Source organism: Anopheles gambiae, chromosome 3, assembly GCF_943734735.2.
Source record: "Anopheles gambiae chromosome 3, idAnoGambNW_F1_1, whole genome shotgun sequence".
Lineage (NCBI taxonomy): Eukaryota > Metazoa > Arthropoda > Insecta > Diptera > Culicidae > Anopheles > Anopheles gambiae.
Window position 1 is genome coordinate 23,193,426 of NC_064602.1, and position 17,332 is coordinate 23,210,757.

The 17,332-nt window shown below is 44.8% G+C and overlaps 1 protein-coding gene across 2 annotated transcripts; it reads right to left on the reverse strand.

Annotated features, from left to right (window-relative positions):
• Nucleotides 1–124: 124 nt before the first annotated feature.
• On the reverse strand, nt 125–14,769 carry LOC5668183 (uncharacterized). 2 transcript variants are annotated; one of them, XM_061659257.1, is made up of 8 exons: nt 14,388–14,769; nt 10,267–10,543; nt 2,955–2,988; nt 2,588–2,823; nt 2,048–2,184; nt 1,356–1,894; nt 1,070–1,269; nt 125–993 (listed from the first exon to the last, which is right to left on the reverse strand). In XM_061659257.1, the coding sequence occupies exons 2-8, from the start codon at nt 10,354–10,356 to the stop codon at nt 898–900; spliced, it is 1,332 nt and encodes a 443-aa protein (XP_061515241.1). In that variant the 5' UTR covers nt 10,357–10,543; nt 14,388–14,769; the 3' UTR covers nt 125–897. The 2 variants fall into 2 exon arrangements, with proteins under 2 accessions (XP_061515241.1, XP_061515242.1); XM_061659258.1 differs by lacking the exon at nt 14,388–14,769 and adding an exon at nt 11,055–11,218.
• Nucleotides 14,770–17,332: the final 2,563 nt, after the last annotated feature.

The following is a 17,332-nucleotide window of genomic DNA, read 5'->3' on the forward strand; positions in this document are numbered from 1 at the left end:
AATTGTATGAAGTTATCTAAAAAAACTGTTTTGCAAAATATTTTTTTCAAATATCTTTTTTTACAGGACTTTTTAGGACTGGAAGTTCTTTCTTCACCTCTAATTGAAACCAACACATTAAACGTTCTATTCAGACAGGGAAGTTTTAATTTTATTTCTAGCATAAAACAGATTCGTTCAGGGATCCGTTGACGGTTACCCTCTTAGAACCCAATTTGCCTCTCATGCAGCTCAAAAAAGTCAGCTTAAACCAATTGCGGTCGAGCTGTATCGACCTGCAAGGGATGATTCAATAGAACTAAATCATCCGCGTCACATCAGCGCGCTTAAATGCACAATAAATACACCTCACCAGCTCGCTCTAATCGGTAGTATAAAACGGTTTCTAATACTATTCGTGAAATGCAGTCTAAGTTTGTCGTAATACTACTAATTACTTTGTTCGACGTTCCGTTGGTAAGCCTAACCTTTAAAAGCAAAAGCACCCCAAAACGGGGTGGAGTTTTATTGTTGCTCACCGCCGTGTGTAGTGAAGGAATGTTCTTTTAAAAATCAGGCTTAATCAATCGATCGATTAACAACTACTCGCAAGTGCTGTCTAGTTTTCTTTCTTTTAGTAGAAATGCAGCTACTGCACCTACTCTCTATAATGCTAAAAACTACTTTGCAAAAGTAACGCTAAGGTTGGAAGAGGAAGCGAAAAACACAATCAAACAAAAACTAAAGGAAGTAATGATACTAAATATTGCAACTCGAGTTCCATTCGTGTCTTTGATTAAGCTTTCGTTTGGTGACGTCTCGTACCGTGCGTAACGAGTGGTTGTTTTTTAAAGTCCTCCAGATGCGCGACAGAAGCATTCGTAAAAGTGTGTCTTAAGTGAAGATGCGTGCCGCAAGTTACTGGACAATCGCCCGCCCAGAGTAACCCTTCGCGTTTAGCTCATCGATGCTCTTCTTGCCGCTGCCTTGCATGCGCGATGCCAGTCCACATGTCTGAAGAATTGAAAATGAACCGAATTTTACATTTAAAAAGCATTCTTGATTTGAATTTCCCACATCTTCTACTTACTATCACGGTGGAAAGTGCCAGCAGTGCCGCTAGAAGGCCCGAAATGACAACAAAATTCTTGCACTGCTCCGGGTTCTGCTGGTAGCGCAGCGCATCATCGTACTCTCCCGGCATTATGACCGTATATTCAATGTTTTCCTTAAACTTGGTGTACTCGGTACGGTTCCGGGACTGCTCATCGCGCCGTCTTCTGCCAAGTCCTACAAAACAGATCAACGTTGTTGTTTTTTGCGGAGTTTAATACACCCAATCTTCTTCAAAGCTAAGCTCTTCATCAAACACTTACTCTTGGACGGTTCGTACATATCCAGACAAAAGTCCGGCTGACAGTCCATCGCATCCATGCACGCCTTAATCTGCGAATGGATCCACAGCGTGCTCCGCTCCTTCATCGAGCTCAGCAGGAACGCTTCAAAGTCGAGAAACACCTCGTTCGGCTTGTCGCGATAGCGGGCCGGCTGGTGCGGTATGATCGACGCAAAGTCCCGGTTCCGGCAACCGTCCCGCACCAGCGAAACCGATCCTTGCGCGTGCGGATCGTCCGGATCGGGCGAAACCGTTACCTCCATCAGCTTCACGTACTTCCACACGCTCTGGGAGCTGATGCGGGCCCGCAGCTGCAGCTTCGTACCGATCGGGACGGCCTGATCGACCGGAACTTCGTTGTTGGTCACCGCCGGCAGCGAGGTGGCCGAATGGTTCTTCAGCCCAGCCAGATTGCCGCTGATGCGAGCGATCGGCGGCGCCTCCTTGTACAGCGCGACCTCGTACTCCAGTCGGCCCGGTGTTTCCTCTACCACGCCCGAAACGCGTGCACCGTGTGGGCTGGCGGGGGGAGGAAATAGGAAAAATAACACCCAAAGGAACCAAACAATCAAAACAAACCAATCAACCTGTGTCGATGCTAGCTCCAAACGAAAAACCAAAGACTGGGGGGGGGGGAGCAATTTGGAATTAAGGTCAACCGCGCACACTTACAAACTTCCCGCGAATCCGGCAGCCTTGTTCTGGATAACGGTCGGTTCCGGCGGCTTACACATGATGATCAGTTCCTGATCGGATTGCATTACCACCGATGGAAACTGCGGGAACCAGATACGGACGTGCACGAACCCCTGTTTTGGGAGGAAGAGACAGAGAGAGAGAGAGGGAGAAGATGATGGGCAAACCGTACACCAAAAAGCAATTTCTTCATTAGCCTGGTGCATCACGGCACCTTACCGTGACCCTATTACTATCCTAACGCCCGGAGGCTCGTTTTTTCCAACCAACGCCCATATCGATCGTGCACAAGCCTGCCAGGCACTGCCCGGTTCCGCATTAATGGAACAGTAACGTTCTTCGAATGTTGTGCGCCGTGTTGTTTGGCAGTTTTTTGTAGTTAATTGTTCATACGTTTTTTGTTGCCTCCCCTCTCAAGAACTTAAGCAGCCTGCATTCGCTACACGTGTGTGTATGTGTAGTGTGAATGGAATGGAACTCTTAACCCCTAACCAGTAGAAGCGCGTAAAAACTTACGTTTCGTTTTAGCACACCGCACCGTGAGAAATCGGTAATCTTCAGATCGTACGCCAGCTCGCTCACGTCTTTACGATCTTGCTTGATGGAGCAGGCAAAATCGGCTTCCGGATTCACGGCCCGGTCGTCCGCGAACAGGGGCGCCCCCTTGAAGCCGATCGGTTTCTTCAGCTTTGCCGTTATAATGTCGCCCAGGTTGGAGCCCTGCGATGCGAACGAGCACTGTATGTCCGTCACTGGTGTGAAAAGGTTAAGTGGAAATGGGAAGGCATTATTGGTATGTGGCATTTGATACAATGTGGTTTGTTGGAAGGAAGGCTTTTTTTGTTGGTGGACATTCTTCATCAGGGAGTATGCCAATACTTACCATCATAATCCTGTGCTCGAACCAACGGCAATAGCTAGAACAGGGGAAGAGAAAGAACACAATTAAGTATGATTTTTATGATAAAAATGTAATCAAAAAGGAACAACCGGCAGCGTGCGAGGGCGTGCGCACCGCCACTTCCATATGGTGCAAAATGGCCTAATTACGCAATTACAGCATGATTTCTTGGGAGGGGTTTGGGGCTGGCAGTATATGCAGGAAAGGCCAATTGCCGAACAGGCATGCGGATGGTACCGCGTGGTTCATGAGCGCATGTGCGCGCGCCACTGCCACTGACCTTCTTGTTTCTTGCACTGGACCCCAAACTCCGAGTAACCAGATCGATCAGTAACCTCTCCATTCAAAGCGGTCCACCACCACCACCGCCACCCATCGGCAAAACCCAAACATCGGCAGAGGAATGAAAACAAACGCAAAAATGCCCCTCGCCGTAAATGCTTTTAACGGAAGAGCATTGGCATGCTGTGGGTTGTCCGATTTGCTCGAAATTCACCTACACACCGATCGAGCAGCGAATGGTGGAGAAACGAATTACGATGCTGCCCGCACGAACAGGGTAATTGCCGTAATAGGTGGCTCAACGCAGAAAGGTGCTATTGTTGTTTGTTTTCCCTCCAGAGGTGCTTCTCGAGGAGGTTCTCTGGTCAGGTGTTGTTCCGAGCGTTGAAGAACCACTACAGATCAGATGTACCACCGTTTGAATGTTTTTTGGAGGGGCTAGAATTGAGATTTTTGGTGAGAATGCGGCCAGCGTAAAGAATTTAGTGTACGTTGAACTAGACTTTAATTTAAAAAAAATTAGTTTAAAATGGAAATTGAAGAAGTTGATGATGTAGAATGTAGAGAATGTTTGTTTTCTAATCCAGAATATAGAATATTCTTTTAACTAAGCAATGAATCAACCAATATCATATAAATTATGTATAGTTTGTTATTCCTTTCCCATACAAACTCTCACTTACAGCACTAAAGAACATGTATAATTCTATTTTTAAGATTTGGTAAAGATTTAGGTGACATTATGGTGTGTGGAGGCGTTCGCCATTTTTGTTCTTCTTCTTCTTTGTCACAACCAGCCATTGTTGACCAAGGCCTGCCAGTACCACAAGTGGACTTAGCTTTCAATGACTTATTGATTATCCATAGTCCATGTCCATCCATGTGTCCATTCGAGGCTTGAACACATGGCGGGCATCTTGTTAACGGTAACGGTTTGGTTGACGAAGGCGCGGTGAGCCAGTGAGTGGTTTCGGACAGTCCTGAGGCAGGCCAAAACTGCCAGGAAGTTTCTACAGTCTGAGTTTTACATACAAAGCTTGGTGATATTTAAACAAAATACCAAGTGACTTACACTTTTATTTCCTGGACTTATTAGTAGGCCCATCACACTACTGGTCGATCATAATAGATCGTGTAGGACCACCAGTTATAATCCACCAACACGAGTGTAAGCTCTAGAACTTGATAGGCGGTCACACGAATGTAGGTCCTTAGTTTGTGTAGGGATTGATTCAGCTCTAGTGAGACTGTGGTCTTTAGGTAGAAGTTATGGCTCCTGTAGGCATCAATTTTTGACCCTAACACACTTATTTTTATCTGTAAGTCATCAATTCTTGATTCTTGTAGGAATCATGATATTTTACAATATATTTGAGCAGATTTATGACAATTTTAATTTTACGTCTCATAAACAATTAAAAATCCGTGTAATTCTATTTTATTTTTGTAAAAAATAACAATATTATTTTTGAAAATTCTTAAGCCATTGTTTACACCTAAAAGTAAATGCCAACTTATTTTACTCCATTGAAACCTCTAAAATAAGCATAGTAATTGTTATATTTTAAATTCTATCAATGACATTATTAACTACTTTACTTAAATTCAATACTTTTTGCAAAGCATAGCTTCAGAAATTACGTTTTTTTTTTTGTAAATAAAGCGATTGGCTCCCAGTCAGAAATTGATGCCTAAGAGACAAAAAATTATGTCTTAGAGAAAAACATAAGTGAGTTAGAGTCAAAATTTAGCGGCAACGACTGTATTTCGCATGTCTTTAGCCGGGTGGTGTTATTGATAGGAAGATAAGCCAATATTTTCATCTTAAATCTCATACTCAAAGTAATTTAATTCAGTTAAACTAATAAGCGTTGAGGCTACGCAACAAGGCTACGCGGGCAAGTTATTAAATATAAGATCAACACTTAAAGATATGCAAACCATTCTGAGCAATCATTCTAGTTACAAATTCATTCATTGATTAAATAATTAAATGAAATAAATTTACGTAAATTAATAAAACAATTACTCAATAAAGACTAAAGAGCGTAAGCTAAAGCAAAGCAGTACCAAAAATACTACATATTAAACAATTGTAAATCGTGATCTGAATTCTGAATCTGATTCTGAACAACTGTAAAACTTAAATTAAATTTGCTCTAGTTAAACGTTTATCAATAACGTCAACAGAAGAAAGCTGTCGCATGTCCTCTTTAGTTAAGCGATAGGTACACATGTCATCTAACAAACGCTATTAAATACCACTAGACAGCAATGCAATGCGCAACACGAAAATAGCTCACTTGCTTTGATTGCACGTGCATTTTTGTTTTTCTATAAATCAACCCTCCATTGACCGCTACTGAGAGAGATATACAGCGGCAATCGTCCAACCCGTCTACCTTACGGTAACACATTTAATTCGATCGATTGTGCGTTGCCCTACAAACCCACTAAAAAACATCCAAGCGTAGATGCTTGGCAATCTTGCCACTCTTGCCCACAGTCGTCACATATCGTCTCATGTTTTTGTTGCTGTGCGTATTGACTGTTTTGTTCGCGGCTTGTTCGTCGAGCAGCTTGTTAAGCGGTTTTCATCAAATATGTCGAGGATTCCACGTGTGTGTGTGCGTATTCCCCCGCCAGACAAGGAACCCTCTCCTTCGAACCTGTTCCGTGATTCGGTTTGTTTAATTTTTTGTTCCTTCTTCTTATTCCTTTGGTTCAGCATTTTCGTGCCGTTTGAGCCGCATTTAGCACTCTCGCTGCTCACCACGTGTCCAGCGCTGGATGCTGTGGGGAACGGCCCATCGTGTGCCGCAGGAAAAGTGCCGGCTATTTAACGGCTCCCCCTGTTCGTGGCTTCACCGTTCGAGGCGGCCCATGTGTTGGCTGGTTCGATTACGCATCAAAGTGAAGGATGAAGTGGCTAGAGTCGAGCTAGAGCTGGATGGTACAATTATCCAATAAGGCAAACAAAAAAACCCTCAATCCGCTGAAATCGCATGCCGCGATCGTAGCGGGAAATTGTGAAGGGAAAACTGACTGACAACAAACAGACGCTGAGGTGAAGCGCGGTCGTAAAAACAGGCAAAAACAAACGAACCCAGATGCCCAGCCCAACTCAACACCGGGGGGGATGGTCAGTGGCACTGCGAGCTGCTTGGGCATGCTGGGCAATTTACACAGCGCAGCGCCGGCCCTACAAAACTGCACCTGTTGCCGAGATTTAACGGATATTTATCCGGTGCAGCTCGATAGAAGACACACGCACACTCTAAACAAAAAAAAAACGCAGCAGGAGAAATACAGCAAAAAAGCTCACTTTCTCACTTGTTCTAGAATTAATTGTGTTACTGTGTTAACTGCTTTTTTATAGATTTTTGTAATTGTGCTGCACTGTGCTGTATTACTGAGCTGAGGTTACGCATGTGAGAGGCATGCATTGTTTAGCGAAATAAAACTATTACAAACTTCCTGCCCGCATGATGATCGTATTCTAGTTTAAGGCTCAGCATGGTCAAATTTCTTCATTAACAGTAATGACCTTCCTTGCGATTCAACAGACACAACTCTGCCTCTGCCCGTCACTGAACAAACCCCCTTTTAACAAAAGCATTCGTTTAATTTTATGCAACCACCAGTGGGGACTGAACCGCAGCCAGCAGCCAAAGTGCATGAGAACCCACTAACCTCTTGCCACGATGGGCTTGTGAGAAAGTGTGAGCACCAAATGGAGGTACTGCCTCACTACCCGCACACACACACACACACACTACGTCGCAGTAGAATAAAATGTGGAACATTTTGGATAGGAAAATTGCCGCGATTATGATTGCCACATTTGCATAGCAGCAACTAGATCGTAGCATAACCTGCCACTTATGCTGTCTGGCGTGTCGCTCTGTGTGTGTGTGTGTGTGTGTGTGTGTGTTTGTAATGGCTCGGGGGACAGGTGGCACGACGGTGGCAAAGATTGTGTAGAATGTATGCCAGCAGCCAGGCCCGTCGAGAACTTGGACATCAAGATTGCAAACGCAGAAACGGTGTCGACAGCTGCTTGCGGACTGTCCATCGCTTGTGAGCTGACCGATCATCGTCATATACCGAGGGGCATTGTGTGCTAATGCCGGACGGCATTGCAGTTCGGTTGCTCCATGGTTCACACGTGGTGGACAAATTTTGTGGGGTTTGGGGTTTCGCTCGGTACACGCTGCCTGAACTTTGAGCGATGTCAACTGGTGGTGTGGCGGCTTAATCATGCTGACACAATTACGCCAATAAAACACACACAGACACAGAGCTGTACGAAAGCTGCAGCTGTCGTAAATGTGTACTTTCGTGGTTTTTCCTTTTTCCACCCCTTTTGACTTGCCCATTTACCCCGCCACGGTACGGTACTTCCATTGCCGGTGCGCTGAAATGGACTCCGTGATGACAGTCTGTGCCTCAGCCTGGGCTCGTGTGTGTGTGACTGAGCGTGAAAATACGAATTTATGAAATTGAATCTCAGCATAAAAAAAACTGCAGTGCCCCTTTCATATGCCCTTTCTGTACCTTTCTTTCCCTTGCCTCCATTACGAGCTGACCGCGTTTCCGCGAATGCGCGCTTGGGATTTGAATGCGCTTTCGTTCCCGTCGAAAACGTTCTGTGACGGAACGGCCCGCCCGCCCGCTGGTGTTCCCCTTTTATGCGAAGTGGGTCTCTACCAAGGGTAGCATGCATGCACCCGACCAGGCGGGGGGTAGGCTTCAGAGAAATTGGTGCATGAATTTTGAAAGCTTTTCAAAGCGTCTCGAGGGAACGGGAAAAAAGAGCAGTCATTTCAAATCAATGGCAAAGGGTTTCGCTGCACGCTGCACACAAACCGCCACGGATTAACTGTACACTGCAGGCTGCTGCAGGCTTTGCTGGCTTGGTGGATTTATCGCTTTAAATAATTTCACGCTCCAGTAGATCACGCTGATCGTGCAAGTAGCGGAAGCATCCGTTCTACGGGGACGGTTCGGTGCATTGGCGAAACGATTCCGTTGCCGGAACTGCATGCCTTCGACGGTGAGGGGGCCGGTTTTACATCGGCAACTGCACCTAGAAGCCGTAGTTCGCAGTAAAATCATAAAACAATCACTATTAATTAAATAATAAATTCCGCATAATCGAGGTTTATGTGGAAAGATTAGAAAAAGTCTCTCATCCCTAACCGCTCTAAACCCACTAATCAAAGCTTTCGTCATAGTCAATCATTTCTCTCTCTCTCTCTCTCTCTCTCTCTCTCTCTCTCTCTCTCTCTCTCTCTCTCTCTCTCTCTCTATACGTGTGTGGTTTTAATATCATAGCACGAGATGGCCACGTAGCGGTACTTCAAACCTACCACTAAACGATCCCATCCCATCCCTGAGATGATTTATCAATTTGTACGATTCGATTCTCAAACTCACTCACTGTGTCTCTCTACCTTGATGCGCTCCCTTGGGCTGCATAACAGCATAACCACGCTTGCGGTTGACAGTTTAACTTTAAAACGCTATAATAATACCCCGGCAGGACTTATCCGTTAGACAAAATTAATACCCTAATAGTACACCTGGCTGGCAAAATTCCAACGAACCATCGGGGGTGCACTGATCACAACTCTTACAACCTCCGCTTTTGCTTTCTTCAGACCGCTGCTTGTTTGTTTCATTCATGCTTTTGTACATTTGTAACGAACGGTGTAAACCGATAAGCCGGAATTGCACTCTCCAGGGCAATATGCAAGCGCCCGGGTAATTTGTACCGGGCACCTTTCAGTGGGGAGGGGCGCATGCAAATGCACGTGTTCCTTTTTTGCGCTCTATTTGCATTCCCGTTGGCCCGCGGGAGTTGGCTTGTTTTGCACTTCGTTAACAAGAAGCTTAACATGCGCTCATCAACAGTTCTTTATGGCTTCGGGTGTGTGTGTGTGTGTGTGTGATACCGTGTTAGTAATGACAGTTATTTTGGAGGGATAATCTAGATCTAGCTCTGTTCTAGATCAAATCGTTCGGAGGCGCTTGTGGTTGAAAAAATAGGCAAAAAATGGATTGCAATTGCTAGCTTAATGCTTACAACAATAATAATAATAATAACAATAATAAAATAAAAACAACAAATTTGATGATTCTTGAGTTTGATTTTTCATATTTTAAAAACTTTTCAATTTAATGTTTATAGTTTTATGTTTTCAAAATGTTGATTTGATCGATATAGAATTTAATTTCAAATGGGTTCCTATTAGATTTAACGTTCGATTTGAAATTTTAAAAAAATTAAGTTTTTCTCGAATTTCTTTAAAACATTAAACTACTAAACTAAACTTTTTTAGAAATTGGAACTTTCTGCTAATTATGAAAAAGTTGTATAAATTGAAGTTAAAAATAGAGGATGGAACTTATTGGAAGTATGCATAAAATTCATATACATTACCAACTCATTCCAGTTATTTATGCATTGCAGGAATATCCACAAAGATATCTCTTTGAATGAAACACTGTAAAACAACCAACCCTTTGCCTTCTTGAGTTGCCTTACTCTTACTCTCATTTCGAACATTCTTGGAATTATTTGCGCACGATTTTTTTTTTTTTTTTTTTTTTTTTGCTGAACCATACTGCAGCCTTGCGGAACAGCAGCAAGTAGCGTGAGAAGTGAATACAGCTATGCAGCGCCACCGCGGATGATACGGTTAACAGTGGCCCACGATTGGCTACACTCCGTTTCGCCAAACAAGCAAGCGAAAGATTTCAACGATAGCGGTACCGACGAACCCGCGCATTCGCTATGCAGCGTGGTAGCATTTGTTGCACCAGTTGCAAGTAAGCGCACTTGAAAATTGAGCCCAGAAAAATCATACAACCCGTAAACCGATGGAGGAGGGGGTGGCTCCATTGCAATATTTACTTTGATTGGTTGTTTTTAGACTAAACACACACACTCAAAAACTTCCTAGAAACAGTAGCAACATAACGTTTGTTCATAATTGCGTTCACTTACCACAGTAAAGAGCACTGCCACCAGGTGACCACTGCTGCACTCGACCAGACTCGATTTTAGTAGCTTCATTTTGGCTTTCGTTGTCAGCATTGAGTCCGTTCAGGCGATCCGTTATAGGGGGGTGGGCAGTGGTGCTGCTGCTGCTGCTGCAGGAAACCGTGCAACCGTGCAACCTTATCGTGCACTACTCGTCATTCAAATCTCTGCTTGACCGGACGTCCAAGCAGTCACTGGTGCTGGGTACACTGATCTGCCTTCCACCTGTTGCTGTACGCGCCTGCAAAGAAGGGAGCAAGATCAGAAACGTGAAGCAGCGAACCAACCGCCGAATGCTAATGTAAGTGCAGCAGCAGCACCCGTAATTATTGGTTTTCGTTTTCGGTATGAAAAGTAAGAAGGAACGAGGGCCCTCTAGCAAGGTTCATGGCTTTAGTGCAAAAAAAACGGAAATATCTAACGATCGCGAAAATTTAAGGTCTATTTATGGAACTAATTGCAGGGGATTGTTTGGAGGAGATGGTTTGCACGTGGATCAGCCGCTTAAAATGGCAATTGATGAGAGAGAATGAGAGAAAGCAACACTCTTCAGAAGGTGCGCTATTACTGCTTGTGTTGCACTGTTCATCCTACACAAAGATCGAGGTCCTACAAAACAAAACAAACTTCTTTTTATTGGTATCGATATTAGTCGATCCTCCATTTACGATCGATCGATACTCCGTTATGTCTCACGCACATAAACCCTAATTAGGCACAACACTAGCAACACAAACAAAACCCCCACCAACCTTGATCCGCGTAACTAGTTTCGATTTCTGTCCTCAATTTACGGCGCGATTCCCTCCCCACTATTTCTCCGGGACTGGGAACCGTTTCGTTATCGGCTACAGCGGCCTCCCGACACAACGGCCACAGCCACGGCCTGTATGTAGGTGAGCACCGATTACAAACCGACGCTTCGATCTACCGAGTGCGCGATAGGGGCACGGTTTAGATGCACTCGGCGACCGGTTCCCCGGCAAACCGGCAAACCGGCTCGAACACACTGCAGGCACTTCGAGCACCGATGACACCCTCGATCGTACCAAGCTGCTGCTGCTGTCCTACAAACAGGATGAAATAAGGTTAAATGCACCAGCATCCGTGCCTGGTGCGAAAGGGCCTGAGCGGAAGCAGTGTCGATCGTGTGCACAGGGGCCCCCATTACCTTAGGGTCGGAAGAGATCATTTTCAATTTCGACCGCTTCCTGCGCGTGAAAGTCGGAAAATGAATTTGCAAAGTACGGTTCAGTGTCACGGACATGCTGGTCTGTCTGAGCAGGTGCATCAGGTGCAGCAGCAGCGCGGGACAGTAAGATTGAATTTCTTCTGAACCCATTAAAGGGGAAAGTGCTGATGCTGGTCCCAAACCGCAACAGAGAAAGTAAGCGGTTCCGCTTCTAGCAGAACCAGTTTATTAATCTGACACCTTTACTAACTGCTGGTGCGGGCAGCACTGGAGGGTAATGCGCCATTGAAACGAGCTCTTCGAAGCTTCCAAAACGCAATTTACACCGAAACGCCTTCCTAAACGCCGGGTATGCCCATTTGCTAAACTGCGCTGTCCCAGATATCTCCCCAAAAAGCACAAAAAAAATGGGTAAAAACCCCGCATAAACACAGCCGAAACTTGTTCCGGGGCAAAGCGGAAAGGAAAGCTGATATCAATCGCCAAATTGCTTGTCTCTCCCTCTCCCGGGTGCGCTTCCAAACATGTTTCCCCTTTTTTCCCCAGTTGCCCAAACATTCCAACCGATAGTGATCTCTGCAGCCCGGGGTTTACAAGCCCTCGTTTCGTTGAGGTGTGGCCCCAAACACCAACCGTACAGATCAAAACAATAACAAGCAGGTACGGGCGGCGTCACGCCACCAGCTCAGTACTTGTCGCCGGAATCTGGGAGTGTGGCGGCCCCGGCTGACTATCGTTTTTTTTTTCACGAATCGCGTCGCGCGTGACACCGCGACACCGTTTCCCAAGAGTGGATGATCGAGAGGTCTCGATTTCCTTCACTCTAATTACCAAAAATCTCTTGCCCCGTCTCCCCTTCACTCCCGGGCATCATTAGCAGCACACCAATCACCGGGATTGGGGATAGACACTACAGCAAACAATTCCTTTCACTCTCAGTGGCGCGCGTGGTGCTTTGTGCTGTGTGGCATATTTTTCCCAATTCCAAATCTGCTCGAACGCAAAATCGGCCCAATAGTACGCTTGAAGGTGCGTGAAAAATTAACCCGGAACCTTGTTTTTTTTTCGGTGCTGCTTGGAAAGTTTGTTGGTGTACTTGTGTACAAACCCCCAATTTTCGGCCTTCTCCTTAAATCGAAACCATCCCCTCCCCCCGAGGCTCAGTGATGCGAGTCGATTTAACACCGCTTTTCATACACCAAACTAATTTCACTCATTTCTCACTCTGCGGCGAACATTTCACTCCCTTGATCTCGACCTTGATCTCTTCGGGCCCGGTGCGATCAGTGGAGAGGGAGCTGGACGTTTCTGGATCGCAGATACGGATCTGTCACACCCGCACGGGCGGATTAAATCGTTACTCGGTTTCAGTGGGATGACCAAAAATGGGACCAAAATGAGAACTAATCAACCGTGCTTTCGAAGGAAAGTAAGTATGTGCAAAACAAAGCAAGCGGATCGTTACGATGCCTTGTCTCCCCACCGGGCCCTACTTTAATGCCGACTGTACCAAACAGTGTTGTGCTGTGTTTCCCTCGCTTCACACATTATCCATCACAATCAATTGGCACACATTTTCGACGCGTTTTCCTTTTTTATTGCCGCCAAGCCGGCCGGCTGGTGTGGTGCAAACCGCGCTCCCGTTTCGCGTGTTTTTAAACACAAAAAGGGAAAACTTAAAAAAAAAAACAATCCGACCAGCCACACAAGCGATCGTCGTGCATCGATCATAATCCAAAATATGACGCACTTTGAGTTTGAACCAAAAAAAAAGGGTGGGCTAACAGGGCCGGAGATGGAACCGGACGATCGCGCGCAATCCGATTTAGGTTAGGCGCGGAGAAAGGTTGAGCTAATTAATTACACCTTCCCCCTGTGGGACCGCGTGCGCTCTAACGAACTTGCCTACCACCGGTTTGCTAAAGCCGGTGCGATGCGTTCAACAGGTTTGGCAGGGTTCCATCTCCGGCTGATGGATGGGCGAATGGGGTGACGAGTTGCTGATCGCGTTGCATTCATCGCCGGGGAATCAATTGGTACAGCGTGCAGCAGGAGCTGGTCGTTACAAATGAGTTAAACTTTAGTCGATCGTGGAGCAGAAATAGGGGGAAACGTTTGCAGTGAATCGCGTTAACATTAATTTTTAGGAGCTTAAACAGCAATCGAATGCTTCCCTTACCATTTTTACTGATCAAATAGTACGCGAAAGGGATGGAAAAATGTCTTCGAAACCTCCTTGCCATCGGCTTGCATTATGGCAAATTAAATAGCATTCTGTGCAAACTATCACCACCATCATTGAATGACCTGTCAAGAAAAGCGCTTTCTTCGTCAACATTTAACCCACTTCTCATAGATCGAGCGCTGTGGCTGTGGCTTGATCGAAGCGGCGAAAAAGCAAAGTGAAATGCATTTTAAAGTGCATCGAAATTTAAAAGGCAGCAATTGTGAACGCTTTGTCGAGCCTTTGTCTTTGTGCTGATGGCTTATGAGAGACAAAAAATAATGGCAATCCAGCATTACAGTGCAAATTTTGTCTCGTGGCTAGTGGCGGAAGTTGAAGATCACTCGATCACCTCGTTAGCACGGTGACTGTAATAAATGTTTTATGCCATTTTACAATGTCGATATAGGGTGTGAAGCAAAGAGTAGCATTAGCTTTAGAGCTTTTGGTCCCACTAAATAACTTGATCATAGTATTGTTTAAGAGTTTGAGTAGCTGTACAAATTTATACAATTTTTATCATTGTCCCATTGCCCTATCGAAGACTCTCCGACGACAGAACCATCCCGTTTACGACGAAAATTACACACTAGTCAGTACATTTCTTGCTCATTGCCTTAGCAGGTTGCCCCGCAAACCGTGGAACCGGCTGTTCCATATTCAACGCACCGTAATCACTGCACCGGGGGTAAGCTCCAGCAACTTCTTCACCGGCACACACTCATCAACGGCAGCAGCTCAACCCGAACGACAACTGGCAACTGGCAATTGCAATCGACCGCGCGCGCGCGCACACACACACTCTCGTACACACTGCAAATGGGGACAATTTTTCCAACCGTTGTCGAACGGGAGGTTGCGTGACAAATTCCTTTCGCTTCCCACCTCTTTTTTTGGCACGCGTTTTTCGTGAAATGGGGAAAATTTTAGTATTTTATTGTTTTTATGTTTTGTGAACTGTTTATGTTTTTTTTGTTGGAACTAAACCGCCACTAAACCACCAACACCTACAATTGCCGATCGCGTTAATAGTACACTTCACGTACACGCGTGTGTCTTCGGGAGGGGAGTTTTCCCCGAGCTACTCCGGTCGGTAGGTCCGTACGGGCCGCGCGCTTAACATGGAATGAACTTGACTTTGAGCATCCAGCCACCGGCACGGTACTTTTCTTGGCGTGCGCGCGTGCGCTCCCGCTCTCTTGCTGTGGCAACTGTGGTGGGGAAGCTTTGCCTTTTCCCGCTGGGCGGTGGTACATGGTACGGATGGAGCTGGAAGGCAACGGAGAGGGAACAATTTTCCTTCCGTCTCGCCGATACAGTGGGGTAGAAAGACGGTTAAGTATACCATGCGGCGGTCCCTGCTTGCAACGAAAGTTTTTTTTTTATTGTTTCTTGCAGCATTGCTCCCGAACAGGGAATGCTAATATCGGAGCGGTGTATCATTCGCAGGGTGATTTATGATGGGATTGAATTATGATAAACCAATCAGAATGGTTTAATTTCAATAGACCTTTTTTTCGGGCTAGATGTCTGGATCTGTTTCACTAATTTTAATAAAAAGTGCAATGAAACTTTTCTCTTTGAATATTTACCGTTACCTTTGAATATTTTATTATTGTTACCTTTAATTTTGTTTTGAATTCTTAAAGTTCTATAAGGAATGACCTTTTTACTGAACAAAAAATATAACAATATGAAAGTTATATTTTTGACGATAATATCCGTTAAATAGCTAAATAATTACATACATCCGTAAAACAAAGTAACGCTGTTAAATAGAAACTAGGGAAATATTCAAAATTATTGTTGAACGTCACATGATTACATTGGAATGCCGTTGATTTGGGTTCAATGGGACTCGACCTCGCCCAGAAATTCAAATAACACAAATGATGGATCAAAATTGATATTTCTTACAAATTCTTGAATTTTTTTTTTGTATTAATGTATATGATGTTTTGGCTAAACTTGAATTGAACACTTGAATGAAATTGAACTTGAATATTTGAAATTTGCCAAGAATTTTAGAATTTTTAAATATTTGAAATTTGCCAAGAATTTTAGCGCTTTTTTTGTCATGATAATGTGATCTAAGAACGATTTTTACTCACAAATATCCTTCTCAGCACGCAATTTCATAATTGTATTGAATTGTCATTTCTCAACAGCCGGAGAAAAGGTACCTGAATAAGCGGCGTCCCACTGCATATTTGTATCAAATTACGATGATAATTATGATCCGTAATCACAAGTTTTAAAAAATAACTTTTTTCAGTCAACTCGCACGGCTTAACAGCATGCCTATGATGGGTTTTAGCCCCGAATGGATCGTGCCCCTATACGTAGCACAGACCATCCTGCTATGTGTAATAAGTAAGTCCAAGAATTATTATCATAGTTATCATTATAATTATTATCATAGAATAATAATTCTAGTTGTTGTCTGGATTAGTGATGTGCTGTATGGAGCGCACCCACGGCTCCGATCTGACTCCGACTATTGTTAGTTCGATTCCAACTCCGGCAAAATGGAACCACTAGATCCGCCCGGAGTCGAAGTCGTTTGGAGTCGTCCGGAGTCGACCGGAGTCGTCCGGAGTCGACGACTCCGAACGACTCCGAACGACTCCGAATCCGAACGACTCCGGACGACTCCGGACGACTCCAAACGACTCCGAACGACTCCAACTCCGGGCGACTCCGGGCGACTCCGGACAACTCCGAATGACTCCGAACGACTCCGAACGACTCCGAACGACTCCGACTCTGGGCGACTCCGAACGACTCCGAATGACTCCGACTCCGGGCGACTCCGGGCGACTCCGGACGACTCCGAACGACTCCGAGGACTCCGAACGACTTCAAACGACTCCGGACGACTCCGACTTCGGGCGACTCCGGACGACTCCGGACGACTCCGAACGACTCCGAACGACTCCGGATGACTCCGAATGACTCCGACTCCGGGCGACTCCGGGCGACTCCGTACGACTCCGGACGATTCCAAACGAGTCCGGATATTGCAGCGCGGACCTACCTTCCGGAGTCGATTCCGAATTTATCGGAGTCGGATCGGAGTCGACTCCGGATTTTTGCCAACTTTACCCATCACTAGTCTGGATGCTCTCAACTTAAAATTGAACGACCATTATAACACATTAATTTACTTTCAACGATCATTTCACAGTGTGAAAATACTGCAACTTTACTCTAAATTCGCACGATTGGACCACTCACATTACCCTAAATCGAAGTGTTTGATTATGATTGTTATGATTTTTAAATATAAGAATATTATCTTAATTATTGTATGTCATCCATATTGAGAAAATTTTCACTCATTTTATTGAGTAAATAGAGAAAATATTCAAATTTGAAAAAAAAAACAAGATCTTTTTTTTATTTCCTCCAGACTTTGAGCTAGAATACCATAGAACATGATGATGCATACTTGAAATTCCTTTTAAAAGCATATTTATCCGTATTAGTGAAATGATAACCTTTATTGCTTTGTATGGCTATTTTGCTCATTGTCCCTATAAACCTAAGACAAATAATATCTTAAAATTTATGAAATAAATACAGGTAGTCTCTGAGATACACGGTATCTCTTA